Raw genomic sequence first — 17,810 nt, forward strand, 5'->3', positions numbered from 1 at the left:
CCTCTAGTATACTGTCTATCACTTTTTACAATGTATTTATCTCGCCCTACGTTTTCTCTGAAGGCTGGCCCTCCTTGGGCCGAATGGCCAGCTTGCCGGTCTTATCGATGACGGCCTCAAAGCCACTTCTCTCCAACAGCCCATTCTCATCCCTGACCACATCCCGAGCTTCGAGCGCTTCGACCAGCTTTTGGTTCTCCCGATTCCCTTCTAGCAGGAACTTGAGACACATAACAGCGTGTTCCTTGATGTACGGGTTGTGAGCATCAAAGTTGGTGCAAGACAAGATAGTCTCGACACCGCCGTATCGGCGAATCTGATCCTGGACCTCGGGACACTTCCAAACCAGAGACGACAGAACGAGCACGACGAGTTTCTTGAGATTCCTCCACTCAAATTCAGAAGGATCCTCGGTGATAGGGGGCGATTCGGCCCTGGACCCGGGGCTGCCAGCGCCGTTTTCCGCCGGGTCAGGGTCACCAGGGTCATATGGTCTCTCAACAGCCACAGGCCCTGCTGCTGCGCCTTGTTGATGTGCTTCTTTGGAAGGGCTGTTGCGGCCAAGAGATAGCGAACTCAGTTGGCCCTTGGGGATGCTGGCTTCGAGTTCCTTGATTAGCGTCACCAGATCATAAACAATCTCCCACTTGACAAGCAGGTTCTTCCAGTCGTTATTCTCTGTGAGTACAGCAAAGAACTCCAAAAATTGGTAGACACCCTCGTAGACTCGTTCCATATCCCACAGATTCAGCGGGAAATCTTCTGGCAGGGCGCGTCCGGCCCGGATCTGCCCTTGAAGGTAGATTAAGGCGCAGGTTTCGGGGATTATGTTGCCACGGAAAATAGTAAATATGTAGCGAACCGTGAGGATATCAACCCTAGAAAGAGGCGCCGGGTTCTTCGTAGCGCTCTGCTGGGTTGCGCCTGTAACCGAGGCGGGAGAGTACTTTGCCCTGAAAATGTGCGTCAAGATCTTGACCACGACTGCCTGGGCGGGAGATATGATGTCCTTTGGTTGCCCGAAGTCAGAGTAGGCGTGAGACATCAGCCCATTCTTCAGAACTGCGTCCATAATCTGTACCATCATCTTGAAATATAGCTCATCATCAGGAAGGTCCCAGGCGGCGATGAAAATTAATAGCTCCCGCAAGAGATTTCGACCAGTTTCCTGGGTGAGAAGGATGTGGCATCTGAGAGCTTGCATGTTCCTCGATCCTGTGCGCTCGCCACCCTTGAGTCCGAAGCTGTCCACAATACCGGCCTGAATGATCATGGGAAGTGCTTCAATTTCCGCGGGACCTAGAACGAGAGGGATGTCAGTCAGCAGGCCACGCTGCTGATCACCAGGTCGACCTCGGTAGTCTTCGTCATCCTCATCGTCTTCTTCCTCTTCCTCTTCCATGCTTCCGTCAGCAACGGCTTCCAAGCTGTGCGAATCGTCGTCGCCAACTGTTCCTGCATCGCCAGCATCATAATCTTGGTCGCCATGATCAGCAATCTGTGATGATTCCTGCAGTCGAGCCATCAACTCATCCTTGGCTTCTTGCAAGGTCTCGGCCGCAGATTGAGCAGATCGGGGCATGCTTGTGTCTTCCTCCGTTATTGGTGCATCGCCTGCGGCCAGTGCGCCGTATTCGTTGAGGTCGGGTAAGTCAGCCCAGCAAATGCGAGGAAAACCGGCGGTTTGGCTGCGGTCTATCGTCAGGATGGCCTTTTTCCTCGGCGGCTCGTCTTCGGGGAGAGCAGGTGGAAGATCTCTGGCTCTATCTTGGAGATCTGACCAGCCATCCACCTTGGCTCCAAGAATAGCAGTCAGCGCGGCTCGTATCTCCTTCACCTGCTCCGGATCCTTGCCCATTTCTTGGATGGCCGTAAGATCTCGCCCCAGAAGTTTCTCCATGTGGTCTTTGATGTTTGCAAGGAGTAGCATGGCAGCTTCTTCTTTGATTGTCGCGGGCTCCCGCGGGAAATTCGAGATGGTTTCCAGTAACAAATCTTCCGCGGTCTGATCGTAAAGTGCCCTGATCGGGGGGTTGACAATTCTCTCCCCAATCTTGACGATCGGTGCCACCCCCTCAGCCTGAGCGTTAGTCTGATCAAGCGGCTCTCTAGGTTGAATGATATTGGAGTCGCCAGTCGAATGGTAGCCGAACAGATCTAACCACAAGACCATCTTCCGCTGCTCATTATGCATGATAAAATTGTGCAGGAATTGAAGACATGTGATCAATAATCGCTTATATAGATTGACCACTTTCTGCCAGCGCTCCTCGTTTCTCGCATTTGTCTCTCCGTCAAACCCCCGCGCGGTGACTCTCACACAAGTATCCACCAGTGCCAAAATCCTTTGATCAAAGCCCTTCTCCGCCGCAATATTCTGCGCTTTCTTCGTTGTGGCGAGAAGGTTACGAGCTATAGTGCACAGGTCGTTCAAGCGCTCGATGTCTTTGACGAGGGAGAAGTAGTTGTATGCAATGAGGTTTGAGGAGGAGTGTTCATAGTTCGCGGACGGGGGGCTCTTCCAAGCAAATGATTGTGATTCCAGAACCGGGATTGCCTTCGTCAGTACATCCGTGAAGCCTTGCCAAATGTCCGGCGATAGGCCCAAATTGTGTCTGTTGTAAGTGAAGCAGTCAGACAGATGTTTCGCAGTTCAAAGTTACCAAAAAATCATACCTAACGTCGCTCTCCTGGTGTGTTTTGTAAAGTATCTGTTTCCCAGCAGAAAGCATGTGCTCCAAGCGCTTATCGTCAATCATCCCACGAGTCTCATAGTGGCTCAGAGTTCCCGTCAGGATGACCTTCAACATGAGCTCAGCTGGGGTGCATTTTGGTTTAGTTTCTGACGCTGGTCGGTCTGCCATCTTGACGGTTATCCGCAATTATCACGCGAGACGGCACCGACGTGAGATTATTGCTAGAAAATATACCAAATCGATGTAGGAGAAGTGTTGATTGCGACGATAATGGGGGAGAAGAAATAGTGACAGAGGCAATTTTTCCGGTTCCGCCGAACATGTGTCCCGCCTACCCTTTTTGGTAAGCCCACATGAGAGCGTATTTCTATACACGAATGGACTGGTAGCGTTATAACAATCATATTATGAATATGTACGAGATTGAGGGTGATGACGGAAGGGAAATTATACACGGCGTCTGACAGGCATATTGAAAACCTCCCGTAGATTGTCCCAAAATCCCAAGTCATAGATATTGTCAATCTCCCGCATACTGTTCACTTCAGCCCATCTTGTGTCAACTGGCGCCTGTGAATCGCCCTTATGAAAAATCTCATTTGAGCCTGAGCAGAGCTGAAAGCCCTTCTTGGGGGGCTCACCGTCCGTGATTACTAGGATCTGGTCACTGCTCACTGGCCAGGCTCTTTGAGACGGAGTGTCCTCATCGGAGTGGAATGGGGTCCCATAAATCTCACTTCTGGTAGACTTAAACACCAAGCCATCTGCAACATCCTCTTTCCAGTCTGACCATTTTGCGCTTTCATTTGTGGTCATGCCAGCCCAGATGAGGTAGGTGTGATAGAGCAGAAAGGCCATAGCCAGTGGTGCTGTCATGGCCGTTAGCATGGAGATTGCACCAACGCGAATATCAGAAGCAATAGCTATTGCCCAGACATTGAGCCAGGTCGTCCAGTCTTGTGATTTCGATCGTAACGGTGAGCTCGACGGTATGAGTCCCTCTAGCGTTTGCGACAAAAGAGAGAAGCCAAGGCATGACCCATATGCCAACATCACAGATAGGGAAAGTAACAAAGATAAGAAGTAATGGTAGTTGTTCCGACCCACGCAGTTGGTCAGCCAAACACAGTGGTGATCGTGACGCGAAACACAAGCTTTGCAGAAACTGCAGTGCTTACTTCGCGCCGGTTTCAGGAAGTTACACGTACGGCAACGGTCACCCGGATGAAAAATCACTCGGTCATATGGATACCGTGCCATCTCATCCCCATGGTTCCCGTGAGTGATGTACGACTTGGTGACAACGCTAGCGTACAGAAAGATGTATGGAAGAACTGTGAGGGCTGGAATGCAGAACCGATGGAATGTTGAGATTCTAGGCCATGCGCTCGGAATAAACATGCATTCTCCTGCGATGAGGAGTGAAAGAAAGAAAATCTTCGATGCGGGTTAATCGAGGACAAGAAAGGATGTCTGCAACAGCTCAATACTTACAAGTACGAGCGGATGGTTTTCGTGCAATATATAAGTACCGGACCGGTTCCAGCAGTACGACAGTCTGCCGCCCAGTAGATGAGAGTCCAAGTATAATAGCACGTTAGGAATGTGTATACAAATGATCCTATGGAGTAATCCAACGGGGGTTTTCCTGACGCCACTACTCGTCAGCGGTGGCCAGTCCAAATGATTTTTCTCTCACCTAAGAGCAGGAAGCCTTCCGAACAGGGCCACAAAAGTAAATGCAGAAACTGCAAGTATGGCTATAGCCACCGTCCTCAGGACCCCCATGTTGACTTAGATCGTCAGAGGATCTTGGTAGAGATCTCCCGCGTTGTCAGTCTAGCAGCATGCCCGACGGGACCGCCTGCAGCTTGGATGACTATTGAAAATATAGTCTATACTGCCGTTTCACTCGGTTTCGGAAGACCTGGCGGTCGACTCTTCTCTGCCTGGCAAAAGCACTTCAATGACTTCGCCAAGTCATTATTACACCTAATTCACGTGACTTCCACTACCCGAAGAGGAATGAAGAACCGTTGTCATGATCGTGCTGTTGCGGTGGATGATACAATCTGATGGAAGTCAGCCTATGATTTCTTCTTCGAAACCATACCCTCAAAGTCGAGGTACTGGAGGCAGTGTCCTTACAGTACCGAGAATTTAACTTTCGACGCGCGAGCACGTGATTACGTGTTCTGTAAAGTAGCCCGCGACGGCAACTGAGAGAGAGGGAGAGGGAAGAAATCCATTTAACTATCTTTCGAAGGCAGATGGACTAGATTAACCATGACAGGAGGTAATGAGGAGGGCGACGATGGCGGGGGTAACAGTAGTGGCAGCCTTCTCTTCGACAGCAAGCAGTTCTGGTTGTCTCACAACATTCCTCAAAGGAGCAGATTCAAAGAGTTGATTGAGGTATGTTTCTGTGTGTTCGTGCTCTTCTACTCTAAGCTGATGGTACTCTAGTCCAATGGTGGTATTGTAAGGCTTCGAGAGAAAGATGCAGATATCAAACTGGTGGATCATACAAGGAAAAATCTCCCAACCGACACGTATGTTTTACCATTTGTCCGTTGTTTCTTATGGAAGTAAGCTGAAAAATTCAGATACTCTTTCAAATTTGTGGAAGACTCTGTCCGAAGAGGAGAACTGGCAGACCTGGAAGCTTACAGAGCTGGACCTTCCGCGCCCCGGCCTGTGGGAGCAACACATATCTCAACTAGAGCTCACAAAGTCGCATATTCACTACAAGATGACCAGCTTCTATGGGACTGGGTGCAACAGTATGAGAAAGACCCAAGGGCCCCAATCAGCGGTAACTTGATTTACAAGCAATTAGCGGAGAAGGTAGGCCCATGCCTCTCTCGGCTTGTCCCCTGCGAATTTCACCTCGTTGTTTGCTTACGATTTCTTGCCACTCGCAGCATCCACGACATACATGGCAATCGTACCGTGATCGATATTTGAAGAGACTTCGTGGAAAATCACGTCCGGGGGGCGCGCCAGAGTCCACAGGTCAGGCTCCCAATCCGCCGGAGAGCACTATGAGACAGCCCCAGGTCCTTAGCACTACGTCGGCAAAGTCGCATGAGAGGCATTCTGAGAATACTCCTCAGACTACAGAAAGGGTAGAAGCCAGAAAAAGAAAAAGAAGTCCTGAGGTCGGCAAACAGGACAGGATAGGAGGGCAGGGAACACATGATCGACCGAAGAAAAGGCCAACACCGGCAACTCTACCTGAGAAGAGCATCTCTACTGCTCGACATAGAGTACTTGAGGAGCATCCCACTCATACCGAGCCAGTCGTAACTACAGTTTCGAAACCTACAGATCAACAAAGGAATGAACAACCAAAACCAAAGGATACGGGAGGTGCCACCATGGCACACCCTCACAAAACCCAGCTGCCAAGCGAAAATCCGGATAGTATCCCTGACAATTTCCTGTTAGAGCTGCCGTTCTTTCCCTCGAGTCCGGAGTCTCAAGAAGAACCCTCTCAAGAGGAAGACATCGATGCATGGATCGAGGACCGTCTACGAACAGGCAAGGCAGATAACGAGGAACAAGTCATTGAGGCTCTACAGTGTACCAGCATGGACCCAAGCTTAGCCGACAAGGTTCTAGAATACCTTGCTGCAGGTAAAGGCATTCCTGAGGACATGCCTGGCGTTTGGACACCTGAAGATGATGAATGCGTGGAAGTGGGCAACAGCCGCGCTGTCGAACGAGTCTTGAAGAAGCATGGATCAGAAGCCTTCGAAGCGCGGTGGAATTACCTTAGTATGGCCAGGGCCGCAGGCCTTTCTGGAGGCACGGTCGATTGATAGTCACCAGTTGAGATCTTTTCAATCGACAAAGTGGATGTACGATAGGAAAGGCTGCAATAATTATGCAAGCGAGAGATGATAACACTGTCGCATGAATTACGAACTAATTTACCAATAATGGTTGAAAAAAGCGGCATGAGTGGGAAACTTATAGGCCCCCGCTCTTCCAATATGGTCTCCTGGCTTTGTCCCTATTTTTTATGAGAGTATTGCTGAATTGCGCGACCGCATCCAAGGGGATATATCTTACAAAATCAAAAACCATAGCTGAAGGCCAGTAACTCCGGTAAGCAACCCGCGATGCGCTGTGACCGTTTTACATTATGCGTCAAAGAAACCTTCTCAATGAAACACCGTTGAGACCTGAACGACGAAAAGCAAACCCCAGGCGTGCCCTTGTAAATCATGGAACCGAAATTTCAAGCGTCTTTGAAGACCCTAAAGCAAAGTCAGAAGCTGATACCTAGGAAGGTAATGAGAAATTACGCACAGATGTTGCTCGTAGAACTTCAGCATCTGCCGTATAGTTAGCGTGCGCTCAAGAATTACCAGTCATCAAGCAGAACTTGCCTGTCTTGGGCATTTTTCGTAGCATGTTTCAATGGAGACTTTGGCTGTTTTGTTATTGGTAAATTTCAGAAACGCGATCAATGAGTTCGTTTTGGGGTCGCGAATGATGGTATCAACTTTAGCGACGTCTTTCTCCCAGCTCTTTGATCGAGGCACCCAATCGGGTACATCACTTGCCTCTGGCGTCTCTGTGCTGGTATCTGCATTGGCCCTAGACTTTCTGCGTCGCTTAGGCTCTGCTGGTGTTTCAGACTCCGCCTTAACGCTTCCCATTGACTTTCGCTTTCGGACAGCAACTGGTTTCTCCGGCCGACCACCTTGAGCTTTGAAGTATTCATCTAGGATCTCCTTTGCGCCCTCCCTGGGGGTTGTGAGCACCAGATTCGAGCTTGGGAGAAGTGGCGAGGAATATCTTACAAGAGGTTCTCTTCTGGTTCCAATGTCTGATCTGCCGGGTCGTCGTAGTCACGCCACTTCACTTGAAGCATAAGTTTGCCCTACCTGCTGATTAGCGCCGAATCGCCAATTGCGCTGATTGAGGCCACAAGGAAGTAGTGGACGGGGGAGGGATTGCGATGGTGAGTTACATACGTCCTTTGTGAACTCATGACCCATGATCTTTTCGACGGTGTATCTGTGACATATGAGCATCGCGCGCCAGCTCGACAAGTCGGCCGCTGCACTCACACCCCCTCTTCCTCATTCTCGTCATCGTCCTCCTCTTCCTCGTTGGCGTCGCCAGCGATATCCTTGTTATTTTCAACGTTGTTGTAAGGGATAGATCCGCCAGTGGACTCGTCGTCCGAAAGATCCTCAACGGGGGCTACAGGCAAAGTCAGCTGGACATGCCGGGTTCCGGCGCACAAGTCAACCCATCACTCACGAGGCATTGTCCTAAAAGGATTGGCTAGATTGAAAAGTTTGGAAAACGTTTTGGCGACGGTGGGCGACCCTGACCCCAAGGATAGGATTGATGGGCGACAATGACGGGATGCGACCAGATATATCTTAATGGGGCTGACTTGGGGTATCAAGATGCCCTTCGGGCTCTCTGCGAAATGACGAGTCGCGCAGAAAGGCGCGTGGTCCAACTAAAACACGCTATACCGTATATGGAAAGCAGCTCACTAGCCCGACTGGGACATTTCCAGAAATTCTAAAGTGCCCTTAATATCAGTGAACCCGGTTGTGTCCAGATCGTTGAACCTCCCCCCGCCTCATCGTTGCTTGTTCCAGGGCCCTCTTTTGAAAATTATCTCACCTTGGTCTCAGGGTGCTTTCGTTGAAACTATAAGCTGCAAAATCCTGCCGGCTGGCAGACCGTCAAAATGGCGATGCGTATGTTCCTGATACCCCTCACCGAGAATCGCTACATGTACTGACCCTGGCTGCCGTAATCTAGAACTTGATTTGTCTCAAGGTCGATTTCACTTCTGCTTCTGGCTTCCTTACGCTCCGGGTCGTGACTAACAACCAGAATAGCTTCTGTTATGAAAGATGAACAGGGTCGGCCGTTCATCGTTGTCCGAGAGTACGTTGCGGGAGACCCATACCCTGGCTTGTCTTGACTTTTGTCGAATATGAATTCTTGCTGCGACCAGACACTGATACAAAACCTACTCGCATTAGTCAGGGAAAGAAGAAGAGGCAGCACGGCACCGAGGCCGTGAAATCACACATTGTCGCTGCCAAGACCGTCGCCAACATCGTGAAGACTTCGTTGGTATGGTCCGGAGGTTTTGAGAGAATTGGAACGGCATCTAAGAATGATTATAGGGTCCCCGCGGTCTTGACAAGATTCTGATCTCCCCGGACGGTGATATCACCGTTACCAACGATGGCGCAACTATCCTCTCCCAGGTCCGTTCTTCAACCACCTCGGCKATCATCGACTCGGCGTGTCACTGACTTGCGACTGTCCATAGATGGAAATCACAAACAACGTTGCCAAGCTCCTGGTCGAGCTCTCAAAGTCTCAGGATGAGGAGATCGGTGACGGCACAACCGGTGTCGTTGTCCTGGCGGCGGCTATGCTCGAGCAGGCGGCCGAGCTGATTGACAAGGGAATCCACCCCATTCGTATTGCAGACGGATATGATCAGGCTTGTGAGATTGCCGTTGCTCAGCTTGACGAGATCAGCGACGAGATCCCTTTCACCAAAGACGATACCGAGAATCTACTCAAGGTTGCGAAGACCAGTCTTGGTAGCAAAATGTGCGAACTTATTGACGCCACTTCTTTACATTTGGGATAATTGATAATTGATAACTGACTCTGATCTAGTGTCTCGAAATCTCACGACCAATTCGCCAAGATCGCCGTCGATGCGGTGCTTTCAGTTGCGGACCTCGAGCGTAAGGATGTCGATTTCGAACTGATCAAGGTAGACGGAAAGGTTGGCGGTGCTCTGGAGGACTCGCTCCTCGTCAAAGGTGTTATTGTGGATAAGGATTTCTCTCACCCCCAGATGCCGGACGAGGTTACAGATGCCAAGCTGGCGATCTTGACCTGCCCGTTCGAGCCTCCCAAGCCGAAGACGAAGCACAAGCTCGACATCACATCCGTCGAAGAGTTCAAGAAGCTTCAAGACTACGAACGAGAGAAGTTCACAGAGATGATCCAGCACTTGAAAGACTCCGGTGCCAACCTGGTAATCTGCCAGTGGGGTTTCGACGACGAGGCAAACCACCTTCTACTCCAGAACAAGCTTCCTGCCGTCCGGTGGGTCGGTGGTCCCGAAATTGAACTCATTGCCATTGCTACGAATGGACGGATTGTCCCTCGTTTTGAGGACCTGAGCCCGGAGAAACTGGGAACTGCAGGTCGCGTGCGGGAGATGACATTCGGTACCACACGGGAGAAGATGCTTGTCATTGAAGAGTGTGCCAACAGCCGTGCCGTTACAATTTTCGTACGAGGAAGTAACAAGATGGTTCGTCGGACTAGTGCAGTGCGGAAGACAGAGACATGACTGACCCCTCTCCTAGATCATTGATGAAGCCAAGCGCTCGCTACACGATGCTCTCTGTGTCGTCCGAAACCTAGTCAGAGATAACCGGGTCGTATACGGTGGTGGTGCTGCTGAAATTGCTTGCTCCCTCGCCGTGGAGGAAGCTGCTGTGAAGGTAGGTAATCTTGGAATCCATGTTCCAATACAGCAACTGACTCATGGAATTCCAGAGCCCCGGCATTGAGCAATACGCTATGCGCGCGTTTGCCGATGCGCTGGATGCGGTGCCCTTGGCGTTGGCCGAGAATTCGGGTCTGAGCCCGATCGAGACACTTGCGGCGATAAAATCGCGCCAGGTTAGGGAGAAGAACTCCAGGCTGGGTGTCGACTGCATGTTGACGGGCAACAATGGTATGGGTTTGATGTGTTGATTGGCACAAAGGTCTATGCTTACATTTGTACAACAGATATGAAAGAGCACTTTGTCATTGATCCTCTGATCGGCAAGCGCCAGCAACTTCTGCTCGCTACTCAGCTCTGCCGCATGGTTCTTAAGGTACGAATCCCGACCCATGTGTAACTGCCGCATGTGCTCAGACTGACTGAGAACAGATTAACAACGTCATCATTGCCGGTGATGAAAGCCAGGAGTTTTAGATTTCTTGATATCAACCAGCATAATTTTCCCGGCTGGTCGTGCCGGGGAGGTAATGTACCTATGTGATTCTATGTCTAGTGTAGAACATGGCGGATGCATAGAGAAAAATGTCCAAACGAACGAAACTGATGACACATACCTAGCAATTTGTACTGTGGTATGCAGATGTCGATCGCATCTTGTGCCCTCATTATTGTTGTAGCCATTGACCAGAGGCCAAGCGCAGCATAAATTTTTCGGCCTTACAGCTAGCTAAGACAGGCTGTTGTCACTCAAGCTTGCTAGTAACGGTCTATCTACCAAGTAGCGAGATCTCTCACTATCTGAGGAGCCACTCTTGTCCCAAGTGGGGGTGACAATTGTAGCCTGCTCGTATACCTCGATACAAGACATGTCACAACGTTCCAGAATACGTGCCTAGAGACAGCATATCATTCAACGGTCACAGTAGTGAAACCGTCAACCAGCAATCAAGCCCATGGGTCCGACAGCTTCGCAAATCGGAGCCTTGGAGTAAAAGAGCTCGGAACACGGCGAGAGACTTTTGTCAAAGATGCGGTCTAGAAAGGAGGGATAGTCTGAATTGACCAGCTTGGAGGGTGCTAGGGTACGTATATATTCCGCACGATCGTGGCTGACTGGTTCTTTCTTAGATGTCTCCCAGTCCCGTTGTGGTGGACAAGCGCGGGAAAGATGAAGAGCAGGAAATAGTAATACTGCGGAGTACTCCGTAGGGACAAAGTCAATGATAGAATTCAGGAGAGACCAAGCCTCCAGCAGTCTGACAATAGTGGTAGCAACGCTGGCAAGACCTGGCTCTCCATCCTCCATTTCTCCACAGTTTACCTGATCTTTTTTGATTTTCAATTTCAGCTTGACAGCCTTTCTGACCACGTCATTGGGCAACGCGTTTCTCAGGATGATTATCTCCTTTTCTGTCCCGCTGCAAGATGGGATGGTCTTTTGGGTGGAGATTGACTGAATCTCAGACCCATCCGAACAGTAGTTGAAATAATAATAATGATAATAATGGGAACACTAAGTAGACAAAGGTACCTTCATTATTTCAAGTCCCGATTGCTGGCATTTCCGGTTGGTCTCCTGAATCTTCGCTCATTGGACGACAGCTGGAGAGCTCCAACTCCAGACTCCGTCAGCTCTAAGATAGGTAGTAGGTAGCTACCTAGGCACAATCGGTTACACATGGAACTGGACGAAACACTTCGCTTCTGATTTATATACGTACTCGACAGCCCATCCTGTTATTCCGCTTCAACGTCTATCTTTAAGAATCATTCGTCATCAAATTCCTGGTCCATTCATCCTCTCCTGATCCTCTTTTCCAGTCAAATCATCTCGCCAGCGCGACTATCCTGATTTCCGAGGTACCTGGCCACGGACGAATCAGCGTTGCCGATCACGACATTTCTCCATTCTATCAGATCATCGGCTAGCCCCAAGAAGGCTGAGACGATCCCCTGGGAGCAACGACATCTCGCTATTGAGATGAGCCGTTGTGGATGATTACTCAGATTATCGACTTAGTTACCTGGTTAGAAACCAGCCAGTCTTGGAGATAGTTGATAGACACACAGCTCCAGCACAATCCAAGCGAAGGGCCACCTTCCTCTTCATCCGGTGTCTTACCTTAACTTAGTTACTCTCCTCATCCCATCCCCAGTCGCATCATCGTCATCATCAGTATCCAGTCTTTTTTTCTTCCCGTTGCTCAACCCATTTGCCGTTTGTGTACGTGGCTGCATCTCCCGCGTTATGCGAACGCAATGATTAAGTGGGAAGCATTAATTTTATCCTTACAAAAAGCCGTGTGATTGCCGCATACCAAGATACCTTAACTCACCACCGATCGTCCAATCTTCGACCTCGATCATTCGTGGGCTCCTTTGTCAAAATATCCTCCCACATTTTCTGAGCTTTCCCCTCTTCAGCTGATCTCTGGGGAGGCGCATGACATTCTTCTGGGTAGACTATATCTGTCATAATCTAATCTGCTCCCTTGTTCTTTGCTTCACTCAATTTGGCAAAAATTGAAGGTAAAAAATCGAAAAAAGAAAGAATTCCCAAAGGAGCAAAAGAAAAGAACGTCCAAGGAAAAAAAGAGGGCCAGGGCCAAGAACAAAAGTATCCCCCAAGATGTCTGACGAGCAGCGTCAGCAATCTCTTGCTCGTCAAGTGGCTGCTTCAAACTACGAGAGACTGGAGAACTTCAACTTCTTGCTCTCTCGACACGATCCAGCCGTGGCGAAGTCTCGACATTATTCCTTTGATGCCGATTCCGCAGCCCTGGCGTCGCTCCAGAATTTGAATGTGGAGTATGATCAGACTGAAGGAATGGGAGGAATCTCCGTGAGTTCATACGATAGCATTGAGGACGAACGCAGTCCCATCGATGTGAGAGGTTACCCGTATCGTGGTAAGTCCTGAACTTTTTGTATCTCTATTGTACCTACCCATGTCCTATGTATCTACTGCAGCCCTGTCTCGGCGGATGAGCCTGAGAGTTGCATTGGTTGCGCCATCTTCTTGTCTTTTGGTTCGTTTCCCTATGTGATTTGCTGGTCATGCGGATTTGCACAGGGCTACTGCTCAACCTTGCTTCTGCCATTGATTGTTTTCTGGCCGAAAAAGAAAGCTTCGTACCCTGACTGGTTTCTCTGGTCTTCCCCCTTGTCTGCTCCTTCATTAATTTGACTTTGTCTTGTGCTTGCTCAACCGGGCTGGAGGGTTAGTGTGCGTGCGCCGCTTGGGTGCGCCTCATGGGGAAGTGCCCGTGTTGAGTGCACGCTACGAAACCGGGAGTGCAGACCTGATGGCCAGTTGAACCTCATATTCACAGCGTTCTATTCCTCTCTTTTCTTTTTCCTCTTCGTGTGTTGTCCAACTTGTTTCCATTTCCTATGTCCCTGTCGACCCCAATTGTCCGCCGTTTCTCTCGAGAGGGCCGCTGGGCCGCATCCTACTCGACGATGATCACGCAATCCGTTGCACCAATGACACCGTCTGCACCCCAATCCCTGATGGACGCTTATCCGCGCTTTACTGTCTTCTTCCCTCATTGTCACCGCGTCGATCTCAGGGATCTGATGCCTTAACGTCGATGCCTCCCCTTCTGATATTGCTTGTCACCATCATGTCCGGTTCCTCCTGTCATCGTGATCAACCCTCACGCAGTTAGGCTTCTCTGCTTTTTGGTCTGGTCACGCTTTTGTACTCATACTGCATACAACCAGGGGACAAATCCATCAACTACTCGCTGCCAGACCAGATGCTGTCGTATCCAGCTCATCCGATCTATCCGCCCATCTATAGTGGTGATGAACTCGGCCACCCCCCTGGGGCCATGACACCGTCGGATGTCTCCTCGTCGATTTCACCACCCAACGGGCAGCTCGGCAACATCAAGTACAGCACACCCGTCGCCGGCGAATCCATCGCCTCCGCATTGGGTCAAGAAGAGGAAATGCGCCGCGCCGCCGAAGAGGATCGCCGGCGTCGGAACACCGCTGCCAGCGCCCGGTTCCGCATGAAGAAAAAGCAACGCGAGCAGACCCTCGAACGGACCGTTCGAGAGACGACCGAGAAGAACGCCTCGCTCGAGGCCCGCGTAGCGCAGCTGGAGATGGAGAACCGATGGCTGAAGAACCTCCTGACCGAGAAACACGACGCCTCGGCTGGCCGCATGGCTCCGCCCCCGACAGATAGCACGGCCCTGAACGGCAAGAGTAATGGGCTGACGGGAAGCGGGCAGAAACATATCCAGCCAAAAAAGAAGGGCGTGGGAACTGATAATTGAGCACCAAAGAAAAGAGTACTCTCCTTCCTCGTCACGCAATCACCTCTTTTTTCGGATGGAAGCATCCATGGKATTTCATTTCATTTGCATCTTTCCACATCTTGACTCGGTTCTTTGCATTTCCTGTCTTCTGATTGCTCCTCTCTGTCCAACCACAGGGATGGTGTCACATGACGATGTAACGACCTTCCATTTCTCTGTCTGTCTCTCATCTTTCATCTTGTGTGTCTCATTGATTTCCTTTCACTTTTCAATCTGCGATCCAACCAGGTTTATTGTCGGTGTTAATGGGTTTTCGGGAGGATCAGGCTGTAGGGAGAGAGCAGGCCTATAACTCTCAGTCTCGTATCCGCCATCACTGCCAAATATTCAACGGAGTTGAATGTGCACATTTCGTAAAATTGACCGCTACGTACAAGCGTGGACATACTTGCGGCTGACTGAAACTGAATCATATGCATGTTATTGGCTCAGTCAGCTACCGAGGTACATATATAAACCGCTTGATTACTCCCTATGTCATTCCTCCTAAAGTTAAGTACAATCCTTCTCTCAGAAAGCAATCAACGGCAGGAATAATTATTGTAATATTACATTATAAATTAGAACCCGAATCAACAGCCAGACTATATCACATATATCCGCATCAGACTTATAGATGCTGGTGCCTTTTACAAGCCGACCTTGACAATTGCTTGTGAAGTTGTATTAGAACCTAACCATGACATCATGATCGGTTCCGGGTCGAAAGCGCAGCATCTGAACACCAACAAGTGATGGGACAAAGGATGAGCGTCTTCCAAAGTTAAGTATTAAGGAGTAAGAGGTAACCTCGTAGGTCGTAGATAAAACAGATGAAACAAGACATTAGAAAACGAGGACAGAATCCCAGAGAGTCAAGCGTCACCGAGCGAGCTGCGAACTGGAGTATATGGAGAAAAAGCAAAAAAAAAAAAAAAAAAAAAAAAACATCAAGGACGAAAGCAAGGGGATTATACTACAGAGACCCAAGAGCAGAGGTGATAGACAACCGGGTTTGGTTTCGCCATTACAAGCGCCGTTAGCTTCTGCTTTTCTTTTTGATACACTGTCTCATCTGCGCCTCTCTAGGCAGCAGCGACCGCCTCTCTCGTCTCTTCTCGGCCCCGGGTCTCGACGTCCACGGTGCTGGAGGCTTCCTCGCCCTCTTCCCCATAGCTTGGGTGCTGGCCGGCGGGGACCCACGAGTCCCGATCACCTCTCATGGGCTGGTCCTGCTCGGACAGGTCGAGACCCTCGCGGTTCTTCTCGCGGGCGCGCTGAGACAGCGAGCGGGACCGCGTCGACAGGCTGGGCTTAACGGCCGCCTTGGACTGGACCCAGTTGGTGAGAGCCTCTTCGCAGTCCTGGATGATGGCTTTGCTGGCCTCGTAGCCGTCGTAGGCCTGGCGAGTCTCGCCCGGAGTTACGGGGGTGTCATCAACGAGGTCCAGGAGGTGCTTGCCGTATCCGGCGATGATAGCGACCTTCTCGCAATGTTCGCGAAGCGCATCGAACTGGTATTGGAACGCTGCCTTGAGCTTCTCCCGGGTGATGTTGGAGAGCTGCGCCTCAGCCACCAGGGATTCGGCCTCCGCCCGAACCAGCTCCTGCTCGAGGACGACGATGCGAGGAGAGCTAGGGTCCTTGTACTTCAGCTTGGCAATCTCATCGGTGATCTTCTGCTTGCCTATTGAAATGTAAATACGGGATTCTTTTGGATTGCAGAAAAGACCAACTTACGGTCCCGGCTAGGCTGAACGGAAGCTTCAATGTTCCGAATGCTCTTGATAGTGACACGGTATTGATCGTAACGATCGACAAAAAGATCTTCGAGCTCTCCGATCTCGTAGAGCAGGACACCAAGCTTGTCTGTCACATCAGAGACATCTTCATCGCAGTTTTCGCCCCAGATGGAGAGTTGTTGCTAGGACACCCGAGTCAGCATTTCAAAGACATGTGCGTAGGCCGACGACATACAGCAGCTTCCATACGCTCTCTAGCGACCAATTCCATGCTACGCATGACGTTCTTCTCCATCTTAACCAGCTGAGAGAGCTTCCTAGCGAGATCAGGTCCAAAGGCACCGGCGGCATTCTTGCGGAAGGCATGGCCTGTTACCACAAATGTTAGTAAAACTATTACCTCCAAGGAGTCTGACTGCATGGATCAACCCACCCAGTCCACCTTTCCCGAGCCATCTGTTGGTCTTGGTAGACGACAATGGCGGAGGAGGGTTCTCAATCTGCGACGCCGTGGGAACGCGCGTCTGGCGCATAGAGTACGTGCGATGCATGGTGGATGATACTTTTTGACAGCGAGAGACTGAAGAGGTAGAAGGAGTCGAACAAAATGAGGATATACAGCGAGGAGGGGTAATAAAGTAGAGGTAAGTTCAAAACGGAGCGGTGCGGTTCACTTCAAAGATTTTTCTTTTGCGCACGAATGACGTGGTACAAAGGCACAGCGGGATGCCACGGAAAGGAAGACAAGTTCAATGGAAAGGGGGATGGCAACCGGATCGAGAACAGCGTAGGTGACGGAAAGGTAGAGAGTTAAGTTTAAGAGGGAGAGGGAGAGGTAGTAATCAACTGATGATTCTTCGATTAACTTTTGGGGACCGAAATGTCTTCGTCTTCCTATCCTCTTGTCTCCAGAGAGATGGATCCCTCCTGTTCGATAAGTAAATCGAGATTTAATCAAGGGAGGCGATGAGCAGCTCGTGTGCTGCAGGAGGAGGAGCTTAGAAGCTTTCTCCGTGATGGACGAGAAGTGACGTCGCGATCGAGGGTCGCTAAACCCGATTCGGCGCTTGTATGGGGGCTGCCCCAAGTAACCTGTGAAGCTAGCTACTACTCGAACCAAAGGTGAAGGGATCAGAATGACGAGCTTAATGGATAGAATTTTCGCTAGCCGAATTGACGAATCAGCAGTTTAAAGGGCATTGTAACTACATACATCCGTGCCACAATGAGTAGATACATTGAACACGGCCGCTCACGCGGTCATACCCTGTGAAGTTTGCCTTGGTCAGCGATAGCCGACGGCAGAAAATCAGCGACGTCATCGATAAGAGAAGTCCGCGATTTGCTGATGTCATCGACCAGGGCAAAAGGATGGGCAATTGGCAGTACAGACGGGGTTGTCCAACGCAACCATGTCATGACTATCTACAGTGGTCTGATGATGATGATGGTATTGTTCCTCCTCATTTCATCTGGGTCAGGGACATTTTGTAGAAGCAGCTCATGCATGTCTTAGTAGTAAACGATAACT

At 50.2% G+C, this 17,810-nt stretch overlaps 7 protein-coding genes across 7 annotated transcripts; 3 read left to right on the forward strand and 4 right to left on the reverse strand.

Annotated features, from left to right (window-relative positions):
- Positions 1-46: 46 nt before the first annotated feature.
- Asppvi_008682 (Ataxin-10 homo-association domain-containing protein) lies at positions 47-2,864 on the reverse strand (the record flags this gene model as incomplete). Its single annotated transcript, XM_043304548.1, has 2 exons — positions 47-2,615; positions 2,677-2,864. 2 exons carry the CDS (start codon positions 2,862-2,864, stop codon positions 47-49), a joined length of 2,757 nt encoding a protein of 918 aa, XP_043160483.1.
- A 279-nt stretch (positions 2,865-3,143) lies between these two features.
- Positions 3,144-4,484, reverse strand: Asppvi_008683 (DHHC family palmitoyltransferase; the record flags this gene model as incomplete). Its single annotated transcript, XM_043304549.1, has 3 exons — positions 3,144-4,133; positions 4,191-4,344; positions 4,396-4,484. 3 exons carry the CDS (start codon positions 4,482-4,484, stop codon positions 3,144-3,146), a joined length of 1,233 nt encoding a protein of 410 aa, XP_043160484.1.
- A 498-nt stretch (positions 4,485-4,982) lies between these two features.
- Positions 4,983-6,520, forward strand: Asppvi_008684 (putative transcription factor Rap1; the record flags this gene model as incomplete). Its single annotated transcript, XM_043304550.1, has 4 exons — positions 4,983-5,111; positions 5,163-5,248; positions 5,303-5,543; positions 5,621-6,520. The coding sequence occupies 4 exons, from the start codon at positions 4,983-4,985 to the stop codon at positions 6,518-6,520; spliced, it is 1,356 nt and encodes a 451-aa protein (XP_043160485.1).
- Positions 6,521-7,078: 558 nt separating this feature from the next.
- Positions 7,079-7,983, reverse strand: Asppvi_008685 (chromo domain-containing protein; the record flags this gene model as incomplete). Its single annotated transcript, XM_043304551.1, has 5 exons — positions 7,079-7,454; positions 7,511-7,590; positions 7,685-7,727; positions 7,781-7,916; positions 7,977-7,983. The coding sequence occupies 5 exons, from the start codon at positions 7,981-7,983 to the stop codon at positions 7,079-7,081; spliced, it is 642 nt and encodes a 213-aa protein (XP_043160486.1).
- A 438-nt stretch (positions 7,984-8,421) lies between these two features.
- On the forward strand, positions 8,422-10,701 carry Asppvi_008686 (chaperonin-containing T-complex subunit CCT5; the record flags this gene model as incomplete). Its single annotated transcript, XM_043304552.1, has 11 exons — positions 8,422-8,431; positions 8,496-8,513; positions 8,576-8,624; positions 8,723-8,816; positions 8,870-8,953; positions 9,019-9,308; positions 9,378-10,026; positions 10,082-10,219; positions 10,275-10,455; positions 10,512-10,600; positions 10,657-10,701. The coding sequence occupies 11 exons, from the start codon at positions 8,422-8,424 to the stop codon at positions 10,699-10,701; spliced, it is 1,647 nt and encodes a 548-aa protein (XP_043160487.1).
- A 2,155-nt stretch (positions 10,702-12,856) lies between these two features.
- Positions 12,857-14,516, forward strand: Asppvi_008687 (bZIP transcription factor; the record flags this gene model as incomplete). The annotated part of the gene is made up of 2 exons (XM_043304553.1): positions 12,857-13,136; positions 13,954-14,516. The coding sequence occupies 2 exons, from the start codon at positions 12,857-12,859 to the stop codon at positions 14,514-14,516; spliced, it is 843 nt and encodes a 280-aa protein (XP_043160488.1).
- Positions 14,517-15,622: 1,106 nt separating this feature from the next.
- Asppvi_008688 (Eisosome component PIL1/LSP1 family protein) lies at positions 15,623-16,830 on the reverse strand (the record flags this gene model as incomplete). The annotated part of the gene is made up of 4 exons (XM_043304554.1): positions 15,623-16,224; positions 16,278-16,461; positions 16,515-16,648; positions 16,713-16,830. The coding sequence occupies 4 exons, from the start codon at positions 16,828-16,830 to the stop codon at positions 15,623-15,625; spliced, it is 1,038 nt and encodes a 345-aa protein (XP_043160489.1).
- Between the last annotated feature and the right edge of the window lie 980 nt (positions 16,831-17,810).

Source organism: Aspergillus pseudoviridinutans (assembly GCF_018340605.1).
Source record: "Aspergillus pseudoviridinutans IFM 55266 DNA, scaffold_6, whole genome shotgun sequence".
Classification (NCBI taxonomy): Eukaryota; Fungi; Ascomycota; class Eurotiomycetes; order Eurotiales; family Aspergillaceae; genus Aspergillus; species Aspergillus pseudoviridinutans.